This window comes from Scyliorhinus canicula, chromosome 10 (genome assembly GCF_902713615.1).
Source record: "Scyliorhinus canicula chromosome 10, sScyCan1.1, whole genome shotgun sequence".
Lineage (NCBI taxonomy): Eukaryota > Metazoa > Chordata > Chondrichthyes > Carcharhiniformes > Scyliorhinidae > Scyliorhinus > Scyliorhinus canicula.
This window is the reverse complement of record NC_052155.1, coordinates 95,511,146-95,534,192: the sequence shown is the minus strand read 5'-3', so window position 1 is coordinate 95,534,192 and position 23,047 is coordinate 95,511,146. Positions and strand designations below refer to the sequence as shown.

The following is a 23,047-nucleotide window of genomic DNA, read 5'->3' as shown; positions in this document are numbered from 1 at the left end:
GACAAAACCTGGCCATCACAGCTATGAGGAGGGAGGATAATCTGGAAGGGTCATCTGCTGAGACCATAAAGGTGCATAAGGAACAAAGATGCATCAAAATGGGTAAATGGATAGAGGATATAAGAGCAAATATGTGGGCAAAATATGAAAAGAGCAGAAACTAAAGAGCAGTAATATTAGCGATTTTAAGTACCCTAATACTAATTGAGATATCTGCCTTGTGTAAGATACAGAGGGCACAGGAGTCTTCGGGCAAGATTTTCTGGCCCTGTTCACTGTCGTGGTGTTCGGATCTGCCGAAATTCAATGGACTCGTGGCTGGGCTGCCAAATCTCCCACTCTGCAGCCTGCCACGATGGGGCCAGAAAATCTGAGCTTTAAAATGCATTTAGGAGAATTTCTTTCAGCTCAACAAATGAGTTTCAGTTCTCGACTGTGGGCGCAATTCAGCAGATGTAAATCTAATTGTAAATCTATCCACTTTTTTGCGCCAGTTTTTTCCCTCGGGGAGTTTCTCCCTTTCGAGGGCACACCAGCTCTTTTCCCGCAGGACTAGTTCCTAGCAGATCGGGACGCCATTTTGACTGGCTGGCCTGATCTCTACATCGCCTCCCCACTTTTCAGCCCCCCCCCCCCCCCCCCCGAACCTTTTCTTGGCCTCTCAAAGCCCCCCTCGCTCTCCCTCTCCTGGGAAAACCTCCTGACCCTTGGATGTACCAACCTGACACACCTGGGCACCTTGGCATTGCTTGCCTGGCAACCTAGCAGTGCCCTAACATTCTGGCACTGCCACACATGCACCATGGCAGTGTCGGGGTGGCTCTGTGAAAGTGCCAGGGTGACACTGCCAGGGTGCCAAACTAGCAGTGCCAGTGTGCTCGGTACCAGTGGAGAGCCAGGGTACTACCTTGCCCTGTCTCTGACCATCCGGGGGTTTCGAATGGCCTGAGTTGCTATCACGGCTGGTCCATATTCGTAGAAACATGTGCCAAATGGCATCTGGTTGAGGTCTTGCAGGTGTGGTCGTTGTCCCTCGGGCGGCAGGTGTAAGCAGCGTCCAGATATTTAAATGAGCATCATCAGCGCGGTGTTCAGCGTGGGGGCTAATTTGGGGCTCTCAAGGGTTTCACCCATTGCGCCCAGCTCCATGCCGCAGCTCCATACCGAGTGCAACACAATGACTGAATCACGCCCTTAGTTTTAGGAAATGAGGCCTGGGGAGATAGGAGGTTTTAGAATACAGGATTGTTGCCGTGGTAGTGAGCAGAATTCAGTTAGATTTAATGCAGTTGTGGGAAAGGATAAAGATAGATGAAGAGCAAAAGTTTCAAATTGGGGAAAGACCAATTTTATAAAGTTGAGAAGTGAATTGGCAAAAGAGGACAGGAAACCACTACTTGGTGGTGAATCAATGTCCGAGCAGGAGGGAACAATCCAAGTAGAACCAAAAGAGGATTTAGAACAAATATGCTCTCATGAAGAAAGGGGTGGGGGGGGGGGGGGGGGGGGGGGGGGGGGGTGGGGGGGGGGATGGGACTTGCAAATCTAGAAACCTCCCACACACTACTTTCCTACACTTGAGGAAGTGTGGGGGTGGCAGGGTGTTGTGATGGCAGTGGGTTACAGAATTGGGTTGGACTCGCTGACCCCACATGGGTGCCCACAGGAGAGTGCAAGTGCCAAGGTGGGCTGATTGGAAGACACTAATGCTCGTCTTAATACCTCTACCCTTCCTCACTTACCTGAGATCCCCTGTAGTGCCCAATTCTGAATCCTGCCTCTCCGGCATGTTGCCTGTTCTTCTGAGCATCATGTCAGTTTGAGACACGTGAAGCTTGAGGCTCAGCTGAGGGATTCTCTCGGGTCTAATGATTCAGGAACTGGAAAATATTCCAGCACATACAACACCCAGGTTTCTTGGTTAACAGCTCTTATGGAAGTGAACAAAAGCACAGCTGGGCTGGGGAGATGTCATGAGTTATTGTAAGACAGGGGACGCGATTCTCCCAGCTCCGCGCCGGGCTGGAGAATCGGCGTAACCACGCCACGCTGTCCCGACGCCGGCGCGCGATTCTCCGAGGTGCGGAGAATCGGCGCCATTTGCACCGGCTTGTTTGGCGCGGCGCTGGTTGCGGGCCACTGTCTGCGGCCCACCCGCCAATTCTCCGGCCCGGATGAGCTGAGCAGCTGCGCGGAAACGGCAGAGTCCTGCCGGCACCATTCACACCTGGTCGCTGCCAGTGGGAATTCTGCGCAAAGGGTCGGGGAGGTGGCCTGTGGGGCGGAGAAAAACGCTCCTTCACGGGGTGGGGGGGGGGGGGGGGGGGCTCCAATGGGGTCTGGTCCACGATCAGGGCACATCGATCGGCGTCCGGCCCCAGAATCCCCACACCATGCTGCGCGGGGCTGGCGTACTGAAGAAGTCCCCCATGCATGGGCGGGTTGGCGCAGCCCAACTGTGCATGCGCGGGTTGGCGCGGCCCAACTGCGCATGCGCAGGTTGGTGCGGCGCCCATTTGGCGCCGGGAAGAGAGGCTGGAGTGGCGTGAACCACTCCAGCGCCGTGCTGGCCCAAACACTGAGTCTCCATTTTGGAGAATCGCGCCCAGGATACGAATCAGGTGAAAGTTTCAGTTAATTCCATAAAATATCAAACTCAAAATATATTCAGAAATACTCACTAGATGTTTGATAAACAGTTATTATATTTACCTCTCTTGTGGTGCAGTGGGTTGTGTCCCTACCTCTGAACCAGAAGCTTTGGGTTTGAGCCCTACCTCAGGACTATACGGACAAGAAAAGCAAGTTCATAATGCGGTCAAACAGGTTAAGTGTTATCGTTCCAACACGCTGAAGGTTGGTGGTGAGAGTGGGAGAGACTCCTTGTCAGCCATAGAACATAGAACAGTACAGCACAGAACAGGCCCTTCGGCCCTCGATGTTGTGCCGAGCAATGATCACCCTACTCAAACCCACGTATCCACCCTATACCCGTAACCCAACAACCCCACCCCCCCTTAACCTTACTTTTTAGGACACTACGGGCAATTTAGCATGGCCAATCCACCTAACCCGCACATCTTTGGACTGTGGGAGGAAACCGGAGCACCCGGATGAAACCCACGCACACACGGGGAGGACGTGCAGACTCCGCACAGACAGTGACACAGCCGGGAACTGAACCTGGGACCCTGGAGCTGTGAAGCATTTATGCTAACCACCATGCTACCATGCTACCGTGCAGCCATGTTTGATGTGGAGTGGCGCCTCTCAAGCTATAAGCCCCTTGCGACAGACGAGGCAATTACTGGATATGCAAATGGATGAAGGTCTGCCTTAGCGCACCGCTAGGTGCAGGAAGAGAATCGGAATTGGAATATTTACCTCTCAGTGGTTGTCGGTCTGGCCGAACAGCTGCCAGTTCTGTCACAGTTTCAGTTCCATGTTCTTCAAACAACCAACAACGTTCAGTGTTAAATCCCAGTTCCTGTTTTGTTTTTAGGTTCTTCATACGGAGCTGGAATAATACAGTTTTATTGTACATGTTTAGATTTTTAGTCAGAAACTGTTAAATAACATATTTTTTTTATTTTAAGCAAAAAACATTGATATTTTTCCAAGAGGTTGCTTCAACATTTTCCCATAAATCTCTTACCTTAAATAGTCTTCTCCCCTTATTCAGGTAAGGGTTTAGCAACACAAAGGAAACTTTCTCTATTTCACCAACCCCTTCAAGGCTTATCTAGAAAAAGGCAATAGGCAACATTCCAGCATCAAAAGATAAATTTACTGAGCAATAATCAGAAACAAATTGGATTATTTTCAGCAAAAGCTGAAATGACTAGGCTGCAGCATGGGTTTCTTACAAAAAGAGAAAATGCTGGAAAAACTCGGCAGGTCATGCTGCATCGATGGACAAGTAGCAGAGTTAACGGGCAAAATTTTCCTGCCCCGCCCAACCCCCAGCAAAAGTCAAAGGGAATGGTGATGGGGCAGGAAAATAAACATAAGTTGCACCTTGTGCCGGTGTGCTGCTGTCTGAAAGCAAATTTAAGAGAAAAAAACAAAACATCCCAAGAAAAGGAAACAAAATGACTGTAAACTCAGTGTGCCCCCTCCCCTTCACATTTGCCTCGCTCTCCCATTTTGGGGGCAGAAGAACAGGGGGGCAGGCCTCCCAATCACAATAGGGCACTCAGATGAGCACAAGAAAAGCAGCTGCAGGCAATGGGTGCGGGATGGCACTGAAGAGGAAAAGAGGTAGGAATGTAATGGAGGCCAAACCCTCACCACAGTATTTATTGCCAAAGCTGAAGCTACCTGAAGATGGCCAAGGCCGAATGCCATCAGAGACTGCGAGCCTCCGGGGCCGATGTTTACAGGGATCTGTGCCCTCATTGCTGAAGATCTTGCATTTCACAGCATTACAGGGCAGCCATGCCCGCCCAGTAGAAATCCAAGTCACTGCGACTTCAAACTTCTTCATTTCCAAGGATAAGTTGTGGACCTTGTTGGCATCTCATAAATGGCAGTACGTCAATTCGTCTTGCAGGTCACGAATGCCCTCTTTGCCAGAGTTGAACATTTAATTCATTTCATGAAAGCTGTGGCCTCGCAGGCACAGGGGCCAATGGGTTTCACTGCCATTGCTGGATTCCCTTAAGGGTAGGCCATCAGGGCATCTTAACCACCTACTTAGATTCATAATGAGGAAGAACTTCCACTTGATCAATGTTCAAAACATTTGCAAGCACAATAAGAGCTTTCTCCAGGTTTGTGCTCATTTTAATGGTACTGCCATGATTCTTTCATCCTCCAGCAGTACAAGTTCCCTTTTAAACTTAAAGCCAGTTACATAGGTATGGGAGCAGAGCTAGCTATGGTTGATTGGGTAAATACACTAAAAGGTATTTTGGACATATAAGTAGCAGGAAACATTTAAAGAAACAATTCAAAGTGTTCAAACATTTCATTGAGAAACAAAAATTCTGGTAAAGACCTACCTGTGGCTTACTAAAGAAGTTAAAGGTACAATTGCAATCAAGCAAAATCAATATGTTTTATGAAAGAGAAAGCATGTTGAACTAATGTATTAGCGTTCTTTGAGTAAGTAACAAGCCATATGGATAAAAGGAAACCTGTGGATGTGCTGTCCTTAGGTTTCCAGAACGCATTTGACAAGGTGTTATATTAAAGGTTACGAGACAAAACAAGAGCTTGTGATGTAGGGGATAAAATATTAGCATCGATAGAGGATTGCTTAGCTAACGGAAAGCAGGGTAGGGTTAAATATGCCTCTGTCAGGCTGGCAAGATGTGACGAGAGGAGTGCAACAGGAATCAGTGATGGGCCTTCAACTACATCAATGTCCTGGATGAAGGGATGAATGGTTGCAAAATTTGCTGATGATACAAAGGTAGGGAGGAAAGTAAGTTGTGAAGAGGATTTAAGGAATTTGTAAATTAAAGGACATTGCTCGGTTCAGTGAGTGGGAAAAAAATTGACAGATCGAGTATATATTGGAAAATATGAACTTGACCGTTTTGACAGAAGGAATGAAAAGCAGCATATTATTTAAATGGAGAAAAATTGCAGAACTCTGAGGTCCAGAAGGATCTGGGTGTCCTGGTAAATAAATCACAAAATATTACTGAAGAGGTACAGCAAGTGATTAGAAAGGCAAATGAAATGTTGTTGTTTATTGCAAGGGGAACGGAATATAAAAGTAGAGATGTTTTGCTACAGTTGCACAGGATGTTGCTGAGACCACTAAATGGGAACAAAGTCCCATAGGGAGTTCATTTAGTCCCATGTTTCCTGCCACTTGCAGCACTGAGAAACACAACACTATAAAATGGCACTCGCTTTAGATAGGGGGCCTCAGCAAGGAACGCACAGCTGAGGCTGCACATAGCCCCATTTTATGCACTGAGGAGCTCCACTCGCCAGAACACCTCAGTGTAGCGAGGGATCAGGACGCCATTTTTAAATGGTGTCCCGATCACTGCAGCCCACGAAGCATTCCCCGATCCCCCCAAGCTCCAGCACACTATGGGAGAGTCCTCCAGCCCCCCCAACACCCACGCTGGGTACCCCCAACCAGATCGCTACCGCTCAAAAAATTCCAGCTTGGCACCACCAATCTGGCACCCTGGTGGCAGTGCCAGGGTGGCACCAGCAGTGTCTGGGTCCCACTGTGCCTAAGGGCATGCACCTGGGGGCCTTTAATCTACTGTTTCATCTGGTCCTCATTTAGGGAGACCAGTAATGAGACTAGTTGCCTCACTTTGATTTGCAGATTTGCTTAAAAATGATTCTGCCCACAGTGGGCGGGATTTACATTGCAATGTCTTGCGAGATCGTGTTAGATCTCATGAGGAATTGTGAGCCAGGTAGATCCGTGGAACGGGATCTCCCAGCTTCTATTGGCCACACTGCACCACAGTGAGCTGCTTTTCAGGGGCAGCGCGGCCGTAAAATTGCACCCCACATCTGGAGTACTGTGTAGTTTTGATCTCCTTATTTAAGAAAGTCTATAATTGGCAATGCCGGAAACATAAATTATGATTCGATGGTGATGAAATCTACCCTGTAGTTAAGTGTAGTCTCGTATACACTTTAACTCAGTAGAAATTTGGACTACACGTCTCGGATGTGAAATGTAATGTTTATTGAGTGTCTATTGATTATAATTGAGAGTTTGAAATCTTCTTGTGGTTACAAATCAAACGTTTTCAAGAAAGCCCCTGCAGAAGGCTTTAAGAGATATAATTAAACTTAGTAGCTTACAAACAAATTGAACTTCAAAAATACATGATGTGGAGATGCCGGCATTGGACTGGGGTGAGCACAGTAAGAAGTCTTACACCAGGTTAAAGTCCAACAGGTTTGTTTCAAACACGAGCTTTCGGAGCACGGCTCCTTCTTCAGGTGAATGGAAAGGCTTGTTCCAGAAATGTTTATATAGACACAGTCAGAGATGCCCCGGAATGCGAGCACCTGCAGGCAATCAAATCATCAAAGATGCAGAGAGAGAGGTAACTCCAGGTTAAAGAGGTGTGAATTGTCCCAAGCCAGTTCAGTCGGTAGGCCTCTGCAAGTCCAGGCTTGTTGGTGGGGGCCGAATGTAATGCGACATGAATCCCAGATCCCGGTTGAGTCCGCATTCATGCGTGCGGAACTTAGCTATAAGTTTTTGCTCAGCAATTTTGCGTTGTCGCGTCTCCTGAAGGCCTCCTTGTAGAATGCTGACCCGGAGATCAGAGGCTGAATGTCCTTGACTGCTGAAGTGTTCCCCAACTGGAAGGGAACAGTCCTGCCTGTTGACAGGGGACAGTCCTGCCTGTTGACAGAAGACAAACACGGGACACCACTGACAGAGTACTCTTCGTCGTCCAGTACTTTCCTGGGGCGGAGAAACTACGACATCTTCTTCGCAGCCTCCAACACATCATCAGCGAGGATGGACATCTTGCCAAGGTCATCCCCACACCCCCACTACTGGCCTTCAAACAACCGCGCAACCTCAAACAAACCATTGTTTGCAGCAAATTACCCAGCCTTCAGAACAGCAACCACAACACCACAAAACCCTGCCAGGGTAATCTCTGCAAGACATGCCAGATCATCGACATGGACACCACCATTACACGTGGAAACACCACCCACCAGGTACGCGGCGCATACTCGTGCGACTCGACCAATGTAGTCTACCTCATACGCTGCAGAAAAGGATGTCCCGAAGCGTGGTACATTGGCGAGACCATGCAGACACTGCGACAACGAATAAACGGGCATCGTGCGACTATCAACAGGCAGGACTGTTCCCTTCCAGTTGGGGAACACTTCAGCAGTCAAGGACATTCAGCCTCTGATCTCCGGGTCAGCATTCTACAAGGAGGCCTTCAGGAGACGCGACAACGCAAAATTGCTGAGCAAAAACTTATAGCTAAGTTCCGCACGCATGAATGCGGACTCAACCGGGATCTGGGATTCATGTCGCATTACATTCGGCCCCCACCAACAAGCCTGGACTTGCAGAGGCCTACCGACTGAACTGGCTTGGGACAATTCACACCTCTTTAACCTGGAGTTACCTCTCTCTCTGCATCTTTGATGATTTGATTGCCTGCAGGTGCTCGCATTCCGGGGCATCTCTGACTGTGTCTATATAAACATTTCTGGAACAAGCCTTTCCATTCACCTGAAGAAGGAGCCGTGCTCCGAAAGCTCGTGTTTGAAACAAACCTGTTGGACTTTAACCTGGTGTTGTAAGACTTCTTACTGTGCTCACCCCAGTCCAACGCCGGCATCTCCACATCATGGCTACCATTGACACCGCAAACTGCCGGCTCAAAGTGGAGAGGATCTCCAGGAAGATCGCGCATATAGACACTGACATTCAGTTTCTACAAAGATGCAAAAAAGCAGACAAGATCCCGAAAGGACTACAGATCAAAAACCCACTCAAGTCGACTTACAACACAGACTACGCTGAAAGACTCTGCCACCGCACCTCTGTCACACTCCTCAAACACCTCATACACCAACTCTACAGCAGTCGACGCAACCTGGAAACCAAGAGAGAGGCCATATTCTCAACTTGCGCTCAGGACACAGCAGACCAGCTGCGGAACACCGCCAAACAGATGAGACAGCAATACTATGCCACCTACATGCACACCAAGAACAGGAAGCTTGAGAAACTTGGCATCACCACCAGCAGCAATCAAGCTTCTCCCGGTACAACAGTCGAAAACAATACAGGGAAATCCATTGTCAACTTGTCAGACTACACCCTTCAACCAGACGAAATCGAAGTCCTCAGCAGAGGGCTCAATTTCTGCACCACCACCAAAATGGACCCCATCAGTCTCGCGGCAGATACGGAGGAATTCATCAGGCGAATGAGGCTCCGGGAATTCTTCCACAGACCCCAAGAGGCCGACAGCGAACCCAGGGACACGACCAATGAACCGGAACAGCAGACCGCGAGATCTGCAGTGCAGCAACCGAAAAGGAAAGAGTCAAATTGGACCCCTCCGGAAGGCCACTGCCCTAGACTCGACATGTATGCTCAAGCCGTCAGAAGTCGTGTCAATGCCAGATTCATCACTCGCAATCACAAGGCAGCCTCAAACGTCACCCAAGCACAACGCAACGCCATCCGCACTCTCAAGACCAACCGCAACATCGTCATCAAACCAGCAGACAAAGGAGGGGCCACCGTCATACTGAACAGAACAGACTACTGCAAAGAAGTATACCGACAACTCGACAACCAGGAACACTACAGGCAGTTACCCGCAGATCCAACCAAGGAACACATCCGCCAACTCAGCAGACTGATCAAGACCTTAGATCCAGACCTTCAGAACACCCTACGTGCTCTCATCCCACGTAATCCCCGCATTGGAGATCTCTACTGCCTCCCGAAAATACACAAGGCCAACACACCAGGCCGTCCTATCGTTTCAGGCAATGGGACCCTGTGTGAGAACCTCTCTGGCCACATCGAGCGCATCTTGAAACCCATCGTACAAGGTACACCCAGCTTCTGTCGCGACACGACGGACTTCCTACAGAAACTCAGCACCCATGGACCAGTTGAACCAGGAACATTCCTCGTCACAATGGATGTCTCGGCACTCTACACCAGCATCCCCCATGACGACGGCATTGCTGCAACAGCCTCAGTCCTCAACACCGACAACTGCCAATCTCCAGACGCAATTCTGCAACTCATCCATTTCATTCTAGACCACAACGTCTTCACCTTCGACAACAAATTCTTCATCCAGACGCACGGAACAGCCATGGGGACCAAATTTGCACCTCAATATGCCAACATCTTCATGCACAAGTTTGAACAGGACTTCCTCACCACACAGGACTTTCAACCGATGCTATACACCAGATACATCGATGACATTTTTTTCCTTTGGACCCACGGCGAGACATCACTGAAACGACTACACGATGACATCAATAAGTTCCATCCCACCATCAAACTCACCATGGACTATTCTCCAAATTCAGTTCCATTCTTGGACACACTCGTCTCCATCAAGGACGGTCACCTCAGCACCTCGCTTTACCGCAAGCCCACAGATAATCTCACGATGCTCCACTTCTCCAGCTTTCACCCGAAACACATTAAAGAAGCCATCCCCTATGGACAAGCCCTCCGTATACACAGGATCTGCTCAGACAAGGAGGAGCGCAACAGACACCTACAGATGCTGAAAGATGCCCTCGTACGAACGGGATATGGCGCTCGACTCATTGATCGACAGTTCCACCGCGCCACAGCAAAAAACCGCACCGACCTCCTCAGAAGACAAACACGGGACACCACTGACAGAGTACCCTTCGTCGTCCAGTACTTTCCTGGGGCGGAGAAACTACGACATCTTCTTCGCAGCCTCCAACACATCATCAGCGAGGATGGACATCTTGCCAAGGTCATCCCCACACCCCCACTACTGGCCTTCAAACAACCGCGCAACCTCAAACAAACCATTGTTTGCAGCAAATTACCCAGCCTTCAGAACAGCAACCACAACACCACAAAACCCTGCCAGGGTAATCTCTGCAAGACATGCCAGATCATCGACATGGACACCACCATTACACGTGGAAACACCACCCACCAGGTACGCGGCGCATACTCGTGCGACTCGACCAATGTAGTCTACCTCATACGCTGCAGAAAAGGATGTCCCGAAGCGTGGTACATTGGCGAGACCATGCAGACACTGCGACAACGAATAAACGGGCATCGTGCGACTATCAACAGGCAGGACTGTTCCCTTCCAGTTGGGGAACACTTCAGCAGTCAAGGACATTCAGCCTCTGATCTCCGGGTCAGCATTCTACAAGGAGGCCTTCAGGAGACGCGACAACGCAAAATTGCTGAGCAAAAACTTATAGCTAAGTTCCGCACGCATGAATGCGGACTCAACCGGGATCTGGGATTCATGTCGCATTACATTCGGCCCCCACCAACAAGCCTGGACTTGCAGAGGCCTACCGACTGAACTGGCTTGGGACAATTCACACCTCTTTAACCTGGAGTTACCTCTCTCTCTGCATCTTTGATGATTTGATTGCCTGCAGGTGCTCGCATTCCGGGGCATCTCTGACTGTGTCTATATAAACATTTCTGGAACAAGCCTTTCCATTCACCTGAAGAAGGAGCCGTGCTCCGAAAGCTCGTGTTTGAAACAAACCTGTTGGACTTTAACCTGGTGTTGTAAGACTTCAAAAATACAGTAATGGTTTCTTGCTCAAAGCAAAACAGCTTGCACAGACTTAAAGTTAGAGTATAAATATGAAAATACGAAATAAAGATAGTAGATAGTCAAGCATATAGTATAGAGTGATTCTGGAATGACAGTGGCTGCCCGGACCTCTATTTTTTTTCTCTCAGTCTGAGCCAATCTGTCACTACCCCTGTGACATGCTGATTGGGTTAGGTGAGTTCCCAATACATTTGATTGGATGATTAGTTGTCAATCATCAATATGCAACATAGGCATGACTATGTTGCATCTTTGGGTGTCTCCTGTGTGTTGGAATGTAAACCTTAACTTATTATCAGGTCTGGTATTTGCTGACTGCTATACTATTCACATTTTGAACAATGGTAGATTCATGTTAACTATGGCACTCATTTTGACCTTCAGTAGAAATGTTGCATTTGCTTCTAGTTCTAGCAAATGTTTCAAATGAATTCTATATGCTTTGCAGATTTCTCTGTAAGCTATGTGTTTTTTTAAAATTGTAATGAAACTGATTTAACTCTGTGGTTTAGGACAGAAACCATTTTAAAATGGTTTTTAAACTGGGTTTTATTTAAAACGTAATGGCTAAATCAATGATCCTTTTACCTATCAGAAATAGCAGGTTTCCTTCAGATCGGGAATCGCAAGAAATTGAAAAATTGAGGTTTGCGGCCAGCTTTGATTCCCATGCCATGCTCCAGACCCTCACTAGAAGCCATATCAATGTTTGTGCCTCGTGCCGGCCGATCCATGCAAAACTGTCACTGTCATGGACTTAAATCTGATTAATGGCTTGGACACATTGTGCCCCACACTTCTGCAATGCTGCACCCCTCTTACGCGGAGGACCCGTGGGCACGAATTAGTGCAAGTATTGCCAAGCATGTCCTGGGCAACTTGGCGAGGTGTGGGAGGCTAGTAAAGCTGTGAAAAACCCTCAAACATTGTCAGGTTTGCTGGAGGTTGCTGCCCGGGCCGGGCACAGTAACGGGAAGTGTGTGGTAAGTGGAGTGCTTAAAAGCAGCTCTAGCTGCTAGGCCCTAACTCTGGCCTCAATGGTTAGAACACCTGCTGGGTTAAGAATTGCTCTAAATTCATGCTGGCAGGGTGCTGGTCCATTTGCATGTCGTGAATCACAAGCAATTCAATCCTGGCGGCAACACTTTAGTCTCACATAAGGAGAATCCTGCCTAATGTGTTAAAAGCAGCTCAGAGAAGCTGCACTCAACTTAAATCTCGGGTGGGGTGGTTATCTTGTGAGTAGACATTGGGCAGGCTGGGCATGTATCCATTCGAGTTTAGAAGAAAGCGAGTTGATCTTGTAGAACCATATAAGATCCTGAGGGGAACTTGACAAGGTGAATGCTGAGAGGAAGTTTCCTCTTATGGGAGAGACTCATTCTTCATTCTCTGGTTCAGTTGACTTGTCATCTTTAATGTAACCTTTACTTCTTCAGATTCTATAAGCAGTGTGGCGTTATTGCCACTTGTCAGTCAAAGCTTGGATCCTGTCCAGATCTTGATGCATTTGAACATGAACTGTTGACATATTTGAGGAGTTGCGAATGACATCAAACATTGTGCAATCTTTCCTCCATGCTTCCCATATTCTGTGATTCCCTGACAGACCAAAAGTCTGTATATCTCATCCTCAGATGGAACATCAGTAATCCTCTAAGATGGAGAATTCCAAAGATTCACAATCCTTTGGTTAAATATATTTCTCCTCAACTCAGTCCTAAATGGTCAACTTCTAATCCTGACACTGCTCTCGGTTTCCCAGCCAGGGGAAACAGCATCTCAGCCTCTATCCTGACAGGACCTTTCAAAATCCTGTGGGCGGGATCACAACACCGGGGGGCCTCTGATGTGATCTGGCCTGTGATCGGGACCCACTGATCGGCGGGCCAGCCTCTCTGGCTGGGGGCCTCCTTTCTTCCACGCCAGCCCCTGTAGCCTGCGCCGTGTTGCATTGGGGCCGGCGCGGAGAAGGGGACCACTGCCCATGTGCACATTGGCGCTGGTGCCTCTGCGCATGTGCGGACCCCGCGGTGCCCAGTTCACACCAGGATCAGCAGCTGGAGTGGCGAGGGTCGCTCCAGTGCCGTGGTGGCCCCCTCTAGGGGCCAGAATTGCTGATCCTGAGGCCATTTTAACACCATCGAGAAACTCGACAGCGTTTCCGACGGCGTCAACTCTTAGCCTCAGGATCACAGAATCTTGCCCTGTATGTTTCAACGAAATCTCCATTCATTCTTCTAAAGTCCAGAGAATATTGGCCCAATTTACTCAAACTCCCATCTTAGGAGAATCCTCTCATCCCAGTTATCGCTCCAGTAAGCCTTCGATGCATTTCCTCCAATATAAGTGTATCCTTGTATCCACGTACTCAATACGTGGTAACACCACCCACCAGGTACGCGGCACATACTCGTGCGACTCAACCAATGTAGTCTACCTCTTGCGCTGCAGGAAAGGATGTCCCGAAGCGTGGTACATTGGCAAGACCATGCAGACACTGCGACAACGAATGAATGGGCATCGTGCAACAATCACCAGGCAGGAATGTTCCCTTCCAGTCGGGGAACACTTCAGCAGTCAAGGGCATTCAGCCTCTGATCTCCAGGTAAGCGTTCTCCAAGGCGGTCTTCAGGACACGCGACAACGCAGAATTGCCGAGCAAAAACTTATAGCTAAGTTCCGCACGCATGAGTGCGGCCTCAACAGGGATCTTGGATTCATGTCCCATTACATCCACCCTCCACCATCAGGCCTGGACTTGCAAAACCCTACCAACTGTTCGGGCTTGAGACAATTTACACCTCTTTAACCTGTGATTATCCCTCTCCCTGGATCTGCAATGATTTGATTACCTGCAAATGCCTGCATTCCAAGCATTGTCCAGCATCTCTGACTTTGTCTATATAAATGTTTCTGGAACATATCTCGCCATTCACCTGAGGAAGGAGCTGCGCTCCGAAAGCTCGTGTTTGAATCAAACCTGTTGGACTTTAACCTGGTGTTGTAAGACTTCTTACTGTGCTCACCCCAGTCCAACGCCGGCATCTCCAAATATACATGGCAGCTACTGACTTAAACACAGCCTCCGACGAGAGAAAGATTGTGTTGCTACTAGCAATGGCAGGTCAGCAAGCTGTAGACATTTATAACTCTTTCAATTACTTTGAAAATGAAGACAAAACTAAATTTAAAGTAATACTTGCAAAATTTGAAGAACACTGTAAAACAGTCTGATGAAATCCTGGAAAGATTTAACCTATGCAACAGGCTCCAGAGAAACGGCGAGACATTCTCTAATTTTGTTACAGATTTCAGTCTAATAGCACAAGGCTGTAATTATGCTGATTTAACAGACTCTATCATCGGAGATCAATTAATCTATGGACTCTCCCCAATGAACACTTGGGAATCACTAATTCAACAAAATGATTTAACTCTAAAAAACACCATAGCAAAGTGCACAGCGCAAGAACAAAAGAAACAGCAGTACCTTGAGTTTCTTCAGAAAAAAGACGGGGAGAAATTCCTCCACGAGGTGGAAGAAGTTAAAATGGTATCCTCTCCTCACAGGCATCTTCTTCCCAGCGCCGGCTCCAGTTCAATTATGTACGCACATGCGCACAGTCAAGAGAGACGTGACCCAGCAAAATCCCGTTCTGCGCATGCGCACTTTGCAAAATACTGAACTTAGCCAGAGAAGCGATTCGCACATGTGCAATCGCTGCCTACGCATGACATCACGAACATCATGACGTGCTACCGCTGTGGCAACACCTACTTAAAAGGGAAATGTACTGCACAAGGGAAAAGATGTTTAAAGTGTTCCAAACTGAATCATTTCGCCTCCCAGTGTAAGTCAACAGCAAAATATCACTCTTCAATACATAAACATGCAAACTTCAAGGTTCACACAGTGGACACAATGGAAAACCAAACACCTGAAGAAAATTTTCCGACCATGAAGATTTCCACTCCTGGGAGGGAGAACATATACTTCGTCGGAATAATAGATTCGGCAGAGGAACTTCAAGCGCCGACCACAAATCCGCAATACATTAATGCCATTGACTCCAACAGTAAATGGAACGCCACGGTGCATGTGAACAACTTCCCAATTATGTTCAAGCTTGACACGGGAGCGTCCGCAAACTTGATGACAAGCAAAGATCTCGCATTGTATAAGGTGTTAGTGCGGCCACACCTGGAGTATTGTGTTCAGTTTTGGTCTCCTTACTTGAGAAAGGACGTACTGGCGCTGGAGGGTGTGCAGAGGAGATTCACTAGGTTAATCCCAGAGCTGAAGGGGTTGGATTATGAGGAGAGGTTGAGTAGACTGGGACTGTACTCGTTGGAATTTAGAAGGATGAGGGGGGATCTTATAGAAACATTTAAAATTATGAAGGGAATAGATAGGATAGATGCGGGCAGGTTGTTTCCACTGGTGGGTGACAGCAGAACTAGGGGACATAGCCTCAAAATAAGGGGAAGTAGATTTAGAACTGAGTTTAGGAGGAACTTCTTCACCCAAAGGGTTGTGAATCTATGGAATTCCTTGCCCAGTGAAGCAGTTGAGGCTCCTTCATTACATGTTTTAAGGTAAAGATAGATAGTTTTTTGAAGAATGAAGGGATTAAGGGTTATGGTGTTCGGGCTGGAAAGTGGAGCTGAGTCCACAAAAGATCAGCCATGATCTAATTGAATGGCGGAGCAGGCTCGAGGGGCCAGATGGCCTACTCCTGCTCCTAGTTCTTATGTTCTTATGTTCTTATCCAACCCAGGGAGACACGAGATGAATCCTGCTGCATGCAAGGTAAAAGACTACAATGGCAACCAGATCACCTCAAGAGGATCATGCCATCTACGAGTAGTCAATCAGAAGGTCACGAAAGGACTACGGTTTGAGATCATGGACGACAAAAAGACATCGCTGTTAGGTACTCAAGCCTGCAAGGACCTGTGGCTGGTCCAGAGAATCTTCATGCACATCACGACTAGACGATGAAATCCAGCTGTTGCTCAGCGAGTATGCTGAAGTCTTTCGTGGAATGGGTACGCTACCTTACAAATACAAAATACTGCTCAAGGAAGATGCAAAACCTGTCATTCATCCACCTAGGAGGGTACCAGCTCCCTTGTGGTAAAGGCTAAAATCAGAGCTCCTCTGCCTACAATTTCAAAGCACAATATCAAAGGTCACATAACCGACTGACTGGGTCAGCTCATTGGTGTGTGTCAAGAAGCCATCAGGTGACCTCAGAATCTGTTTAGATCCCAAAGATCTGAACAAAAACATTTGCAGGGAACACTACCCCATCCCCAAGCAAGAGGAGATAACGTGTGAAATGGAAAATGCTTGCATCTTCACCAAACTTGATGCTTCCCAGGGCTTCTGGCAGATGCAGCTCGAGAATTCCAACAGACTGCTGTGTACGTTCAACACCGTTTGGGCGATACTGCTATAACCGCATGCCTTTCGGGATCATCTCCACATCCAAAATCTTTCACAGAGTCATGGAGCAGATGACGGAGGGCATTGAAGGTGCTAGAGTATATGTCCAAAGTCCAAAGATGTGCAGGTTAGGAGGATTGGCCATGATAAATTGCCCTTAGTGTCCAAAATTGCCCTTAGTGTTGGGTGGGGTTACTGGGTTATGGGGATAGGGTGGAGGTGTTGAGCTTGGGTAGGGTGCTCTTTCCAAGAGCCGGTGCAGACTCGATGGGCCGAATGGCCTCCTTCTGCACTGTAAATTCTATGTATCTATATCTATGTCGATGACATCATATGGTCAATGACAGAAGAAAACCTCATTGCTCAACTAAGATAAGTCTTCAAAAGAATTCACCAATTTGGGTTGAAACTCAACCAATCCAAGTGCACCTTTGCATGCTCATCTCTGACCTTCCTGGGTGACACTATATCAGCGCAAGGGTTGAGGCTGGATAATGAAAAGATCTCGGCAATCCAGAAAATGCAGCAGCCAAGAGACAAAAATCCTGTGCTCAGATTTCTTGGATTCATTAACTTCCTCGGCACGTTTATACCGAACTTATCGACAAGGACGTCAGCATTTCAAAACGTGATAAGGAAGGACACAGAGTTTGACTGGACTCCACGCCACCAAGAAGAGTGGGCGGGTCTAAAGCACCAATTGATGACAGCTCCAACTCTGACGTTCTTCGACCCAACGACACCCACAAAGATCTCCATCGATGCCAGTCAAGATGGAATCGGTGCGGTGCTTCTCCAACAGGATGACTAATCGGACTGGGTCCCAGTTGCATACGCATCTAGAGCGATGACCGCCACAGAGTACAGGTATGCACAGATAGTGAAGGAGTGCCTGGGGCTGATCACAGGTATAACAAAATTTCACCACTATGTGTACGGCCTTTCCATGTTCCTAGTTGAGACTGATCATAGACCGCTGGTCAACATAATTGAAAAACAATCTCAATGATGTGACCCCTCGCCTACAACGCATGATGATGAAGCTGAGGAGGTATGACTTCACACTGGTCTACACTCCTGGAAAAGACCGCATCATAGCCGACACACTGTCCCGAGCCATTGACACTGACAGCTCAGCTCCTGTGTCCATTTGGCGATGTAGAAGCTCAAGCACAGTTTTACAGAGAGACTCTCCCGGCATCTGATAAGAATCTGCAGCAAATTCGTCTGGCGACTCAAAAAGATGTGACCTTGCTCCAGGTCATGCATAACCTTCAGCATGGCTGGCCAAAAGGACGGTGCCCGCAGTTCCAAAACATGAAAACTGAACTGTCAGTAGTGGATGGATTAATATTGAGAAATGACAGAATCGTCATTCCACTAACGCTCAGGTCAGATATGTGCCGCAGGATTCACGAGGGACATCTCGGAATCTAAAAATGCAAAAGAAGAGCAAGGCAATCCGTGTACTGGCCTGAGATCAATTAGGACATTACAAACATGACATTCACATGTGACACATGTCAAAAACATCAACCGGCACAATGCAAGGAGCCACTCCAGCAGCATGAGATGACTATGTCACCGTGGACCAAAGTTGGCATAGATTTGTTTCATTCCATGGGTTGAAACTATGTTCTTATCATTGACTATTACTCCAACTTTCCGGAAGTAATAAAACTCCCAGATCTCACTTCTGCATCAGTTATCAAAGCCTTCAAGGAAATATTCTCGAGACATAGTATTCCACAGTCATGTCCGATAACGGTCCTTGCTTTGTGAGCTGGGAGTGGATGGAATTCTGCAATAAATACAACTTTAACCATGAGACACCGAGTCCACACTTTCCCCAATCCAATGGCAAAGTAGAGAAAGGTGTACACATTATCAAACAACTCATAAGCAAGGCCACTGACTCGTATTCCGACATACACTTGGCTCTATTATCATACAGATCATCACCGTTAAGCTCAGGGCTATCACCAGCTCAAATGCTGGTTCGGCGCCAGTTTTGCTGTCATGGAAGTCCACAAATTCTTCGTTGGCGTCAACACATTGTCTCAGAAATGGTTAGTAGTGAGGTAGGATAAATTAAATTATTTTTATTAAGATTGATATTAAAAGTGGTACAGTGGTTAGCACTGCTGCCTCACGGTGCCGAGGTCCCAGTTTCGATCCCGGCTCTTGGTCACTGTCTGTGTGGAGTTTGCACATTCTCCCTATGTTTGCCTGGGTTTCGCCTTCACAACCCAAAGATGTGCAGGCGGATTGGCCATGCTAAATTGCCCCTTAATTGGAAAAAATTAATTGGGTACTCTAAATTTAAAAAAAAGATTGATATTAAAATGTTTAATACTAGCTTTAGAATAGAAAAAAATTAGTTATGAGAAGTCTTTCGAGGCATGATGAGAAATTTTGCCAATACTGTAGACATAATGGGATCCTTCACTAAGGATAGGGGGCAGCTAGCCCAGCATTTATAACAAAAACAGCTTTCACAGACATTCATTGCTGAACAGGACAAGAAGGAGATAAGGTGAAACTGAAGGCCATACCCATGGCTGAGCGGTGAGATAATGGGAGCATCTGATGACAGATTAATGTGGTTAGTTAACAAATTAACGAGAAACAGCAAAATGAAAAGTAGGAAGATAAGAACTATAAATATGGGACAAACACAGAAAATACTGAACAATCTCAGCAGATCTGACAGCATTTGTTGAGAGAGAAGGGAGCTAACATTTCGAGTCTGGATGACTTTGCGAAAGCTGGAGGGAACTGGAAATGGGGTCAGATTTATACTGTAGTGGGGAGGCGTGTAGCAGTGGGGTTGGAGAAGGGGCCAGCGATAGGTGGACATAGACAAAGATGTCAAGGACAAAAGACGAAAGAAATGTAAGTGAGGGTGATTAACAGTTCCTGTGAAATGCTGACAGGGGGAGTAAAGGGAAGATGTGTTTGATGGTGGAATCAAGCTGGAGTTGGTGGAACTGGCAGAGGATGATTCTTTGAATGCGGAGGCTGGTGGGGTGAAAAGTAAGGACAAGGGGATCCTGAAATGAAATGAAAAATGAAATGAAATAAAATTATCCTATCCTGGTTCTGGGCTGCCCTCCGACCATCCGGCCCCTCGACTGCTCCCACCTCCACCTGCTGTACCGGAGCGGCTGTGTGGTGCGCACCAGTTAGTGTCCCAGGTGCCTCAAGTGGTGGTGATGGAGACGGGGAGGAGAGGTTGTTGACTCAGTTAACCAGAAATCACAGATTTAAGAGGATTGACAAAGTATCATAGAATCATAGAATTTACAGTGCAGAAGGAGGCCATTCGGCTCATCGAGTCTACACCGGCCTCTGAGGGGAGTTGGAAAGAATTTTTAATGTACTGCGTTGTGATGATTTGGAATGCACTGTGTGAAAGAGTGGTGGCAGTAGATTCAGAATCAACTCTTGAAAGAAAACACAATAAATACTTGCAAAACAAAAATGCCAATTCAAAGAGCCTCTTCCATAGTCATAATTAGTCAAGGAGGCTACATCACAGTAATTTGATTATGATTCAACATATTTCTCACTACTTGGAATCTACATCATTTGAAGTTAATATAGGGCTGGTTCTACGTTCCCATGGGTCTTCTGGGGTGGGTGCTTGCGGCAACGTAATAGGCTGCGCACCCATAACTTCCCAACACATGTTCCGGTTCCTATATGGGGTGCGGTAGTGTGAAATTGGCCCTCACATGGCTACTTCCCAGTCTCTCATTAAATAACATTAGGAAGCCTGAACAAAACTCAATAGCAAGGAACGATAAAATAATTGTTTATGATAATAATCTATTCACTCGTGACTTCCAAAAGAGACTGGGTGTACACTTGAAAACTAAAGGCATTTCCATGGGAATGAATGGGTAGGTGAATGTCACTAATATGAGAGTTATTTCAAGGAGCCAGCACAGACAAAAATGGGGCAAAGGACCAACTTCTATGTTGCATGATATTTTCTTCTACTTAGGAAAAGAGAAAAGAAATGTTTATGAAGTTTTGGGATAGAGCAGGTAAGTGGGACTAATTGGACAGCTCTTTCAGAGAGCAGCATACGCAGCATTTGCGGGTATGAATCTGCAATTCAATGTTGGAAACTGATAACATTCAAAGAATATGTAGCTCAGACATACAAATCAAAATTCAGTCCCATTTATGAAGCAGATGCTATTTTGGATTTCATTTCCAAAACTACATTCTTCAAACCTATTAACATTATATAAGCCAGACATTCATTTTCTTCAAAAATTCTTCTGCAACATTTACTGCCAAAACTGATTAAGATCCTCAAAATGGCTACCCTATTCATCTGCATAACTACAACAGTCACTACACTTGTCAATCAAGTTTTTAAAAAATATATATTTTTATTCAAATTTTTGTCAAAAAAACATAATTTTTACATAACCGTACGCAACAAATAACAGAACAAAGAAAAAAAACAAACAAATGGTAACCGTATATACAAAGAAAGGAACAATACAATGTAATGATTCCCCCCCCCCCCCCCCCCCCCCCCCCCCCCCCCCGGGATGCTGCTGCTGCCGACCTTTACTGCTCTCCTAGAAAGTCGAGGAATGGCTGCCACCTCCGTGAGAACTCCGCCATGGACCCTCTCAAGGCAAACTTTATTTTCTCAAGATTGAGAAACCCAGCCATTTCACTACCCCAGGTCTCTCCACTCGGGGGCTTTGAGTTCCTCCACATTAAAAGGATCTGTCTCTGGGCAACCAGGGAGGCAAAGCCCAAAACCTCGGCCTCTTTCGCTTCCTGAACTCCCGGAAGGTCTGACACACCAAAGATCGCTATCTCAGGACTCGGCACCACCCGTGTGTCTAAGATCTTGGACATTGCCTTCGCAAATCCATGCCAGAATCCCTTTAGAGCCGGGCATGCCCAGGACATATAGATATGATCTGCAGAACTTCCCGCACACCTCGCACATTTATCCTCAACCCCAAAGAGCTTGCTCATCTTGGTTGCCATCATGTGTGCCCGGTGGACCACCTTAAACTGGATTAAGCTAAGCCTGGCACATGATGAGGAGGAATTGACCCTGTTTAGGGCATCTGCCCACAGGCCAGCATCCAGCTCCCCAACTAGCTCCTCCTCCCATTTACCCTTAAGCACCTCCACTGGGGCTTCCTCTGCCTCCTGGAGTTCCCAGTAAACCTTCCCCTCCCCTACCCAGGTGCCGGAGATCACCCTATCCTGTATCCTGTCTGGGGGTAGCAGCGGAAATGATACCACCTGCTTTTCCAGAAAGGCACGTACCTCAGGGTATCTGAAAGCGTTTCGAGGAGGCAAGTTAAATTTCTCCTCCAGCGTTTTCAGGCTGGGGAAGGTCCCGTCTATGAATAGGTCCCCCATCCCTTTAATGCCTGCCCTATGCCAGCTTTGAAACCCTCCATCTATCCTGCCTGGGACGAATCTGTGATTGTTGCGTATCGGAGTCCAGACTGAGGCTCCCTCCACCCCCCTGCCCTTCTCCACTGACCCCAGATCTTTAATGCCGCCACCACCACCGGACTAGAGGAGTAGCGGGCCGGCGAGAAGAGCAGAGGTGCTGTTACAAGTGCCTCTAGGCTGGTACCTTTACATGAGGCCGCCTCTAACCGCTCCCACGACGACCCCTCCCCCAATACCCATTTCCTAATCATGGCTATGTTAGCCGCCCAGTAGTAGCTGCAAAGGTTTGGCAGCGCCAGCCCCCCCCCCCCCCCCCCCTTCCTGGACTGCGCTCCAAGTACAGACTCTTTACTCGAAAGGTCTTATTTGCCCATACGTATCCCGAGATGATCCTGTTCACCCGCTTAAAGAAGAACTTAGGGATGAAGATGGGAAGGCACTGGAAGACGAACAGAAATCTGGGGAGGACTGTCATCTTAACGGTCTGCACCCTCCCCGCTAGAGATAGCGGGAGCATGTCCCACCTTCTGAAGTCCCCCTCCATCTGCTCTACCAGCCAGATAGATTAAGCTTGCGAAGGGCATCCCACTTTCGAGCCACCTGTATCTCCAGGTACGCAAAGCTCTTCTCGACCAATTTCAGCGGAAGCTGTCCCAGTCCCTTTTCCTGCCCCTAAACTTGGATCACGAACATCTCGCTTTTCTTCTCATTTAGTTTGTACCCCGAGAAATTGCCAAAGTCCCTCAGAATCTGCATGACCTCCCCCATCCCCTCTAGTGGGTCAGAATAATACAGGAGCAGATCATCCGGATAAAGAGAGACCCGATGCTCCTCCTCCCCAGCC

At 47.5% G+C, this 23,047-nt stretch overlaps 1 protein-coding gene across 1 annotated transcript in view; it reads right to left on the bottom strand.

Moving 5' to 3' along the window:
- The window catches only part of LOC119972132, a 660,627-nt gene that overhangs the window by 152,368 nt on the left and 485,212 nt on the right, over window positions 1-23,047 (bottom strand). The window contains exons 43-44 of the mRNA XM_038808465.1: window positions 3,656-3,742; window positions 3,385-3,517 (exon numbers count right to left, since the gene is read on the bottom strand). Of these exons, the coding sequence (XP_038664393.1) occupies window positions 3,385-3,517; window positions 3,656-3,742 (220 nt within the window). The remainder of the gene's footprint in view (window positions 1-3,384; window positions 3,518-3,655; window positions 3,743-23,047) is intronic.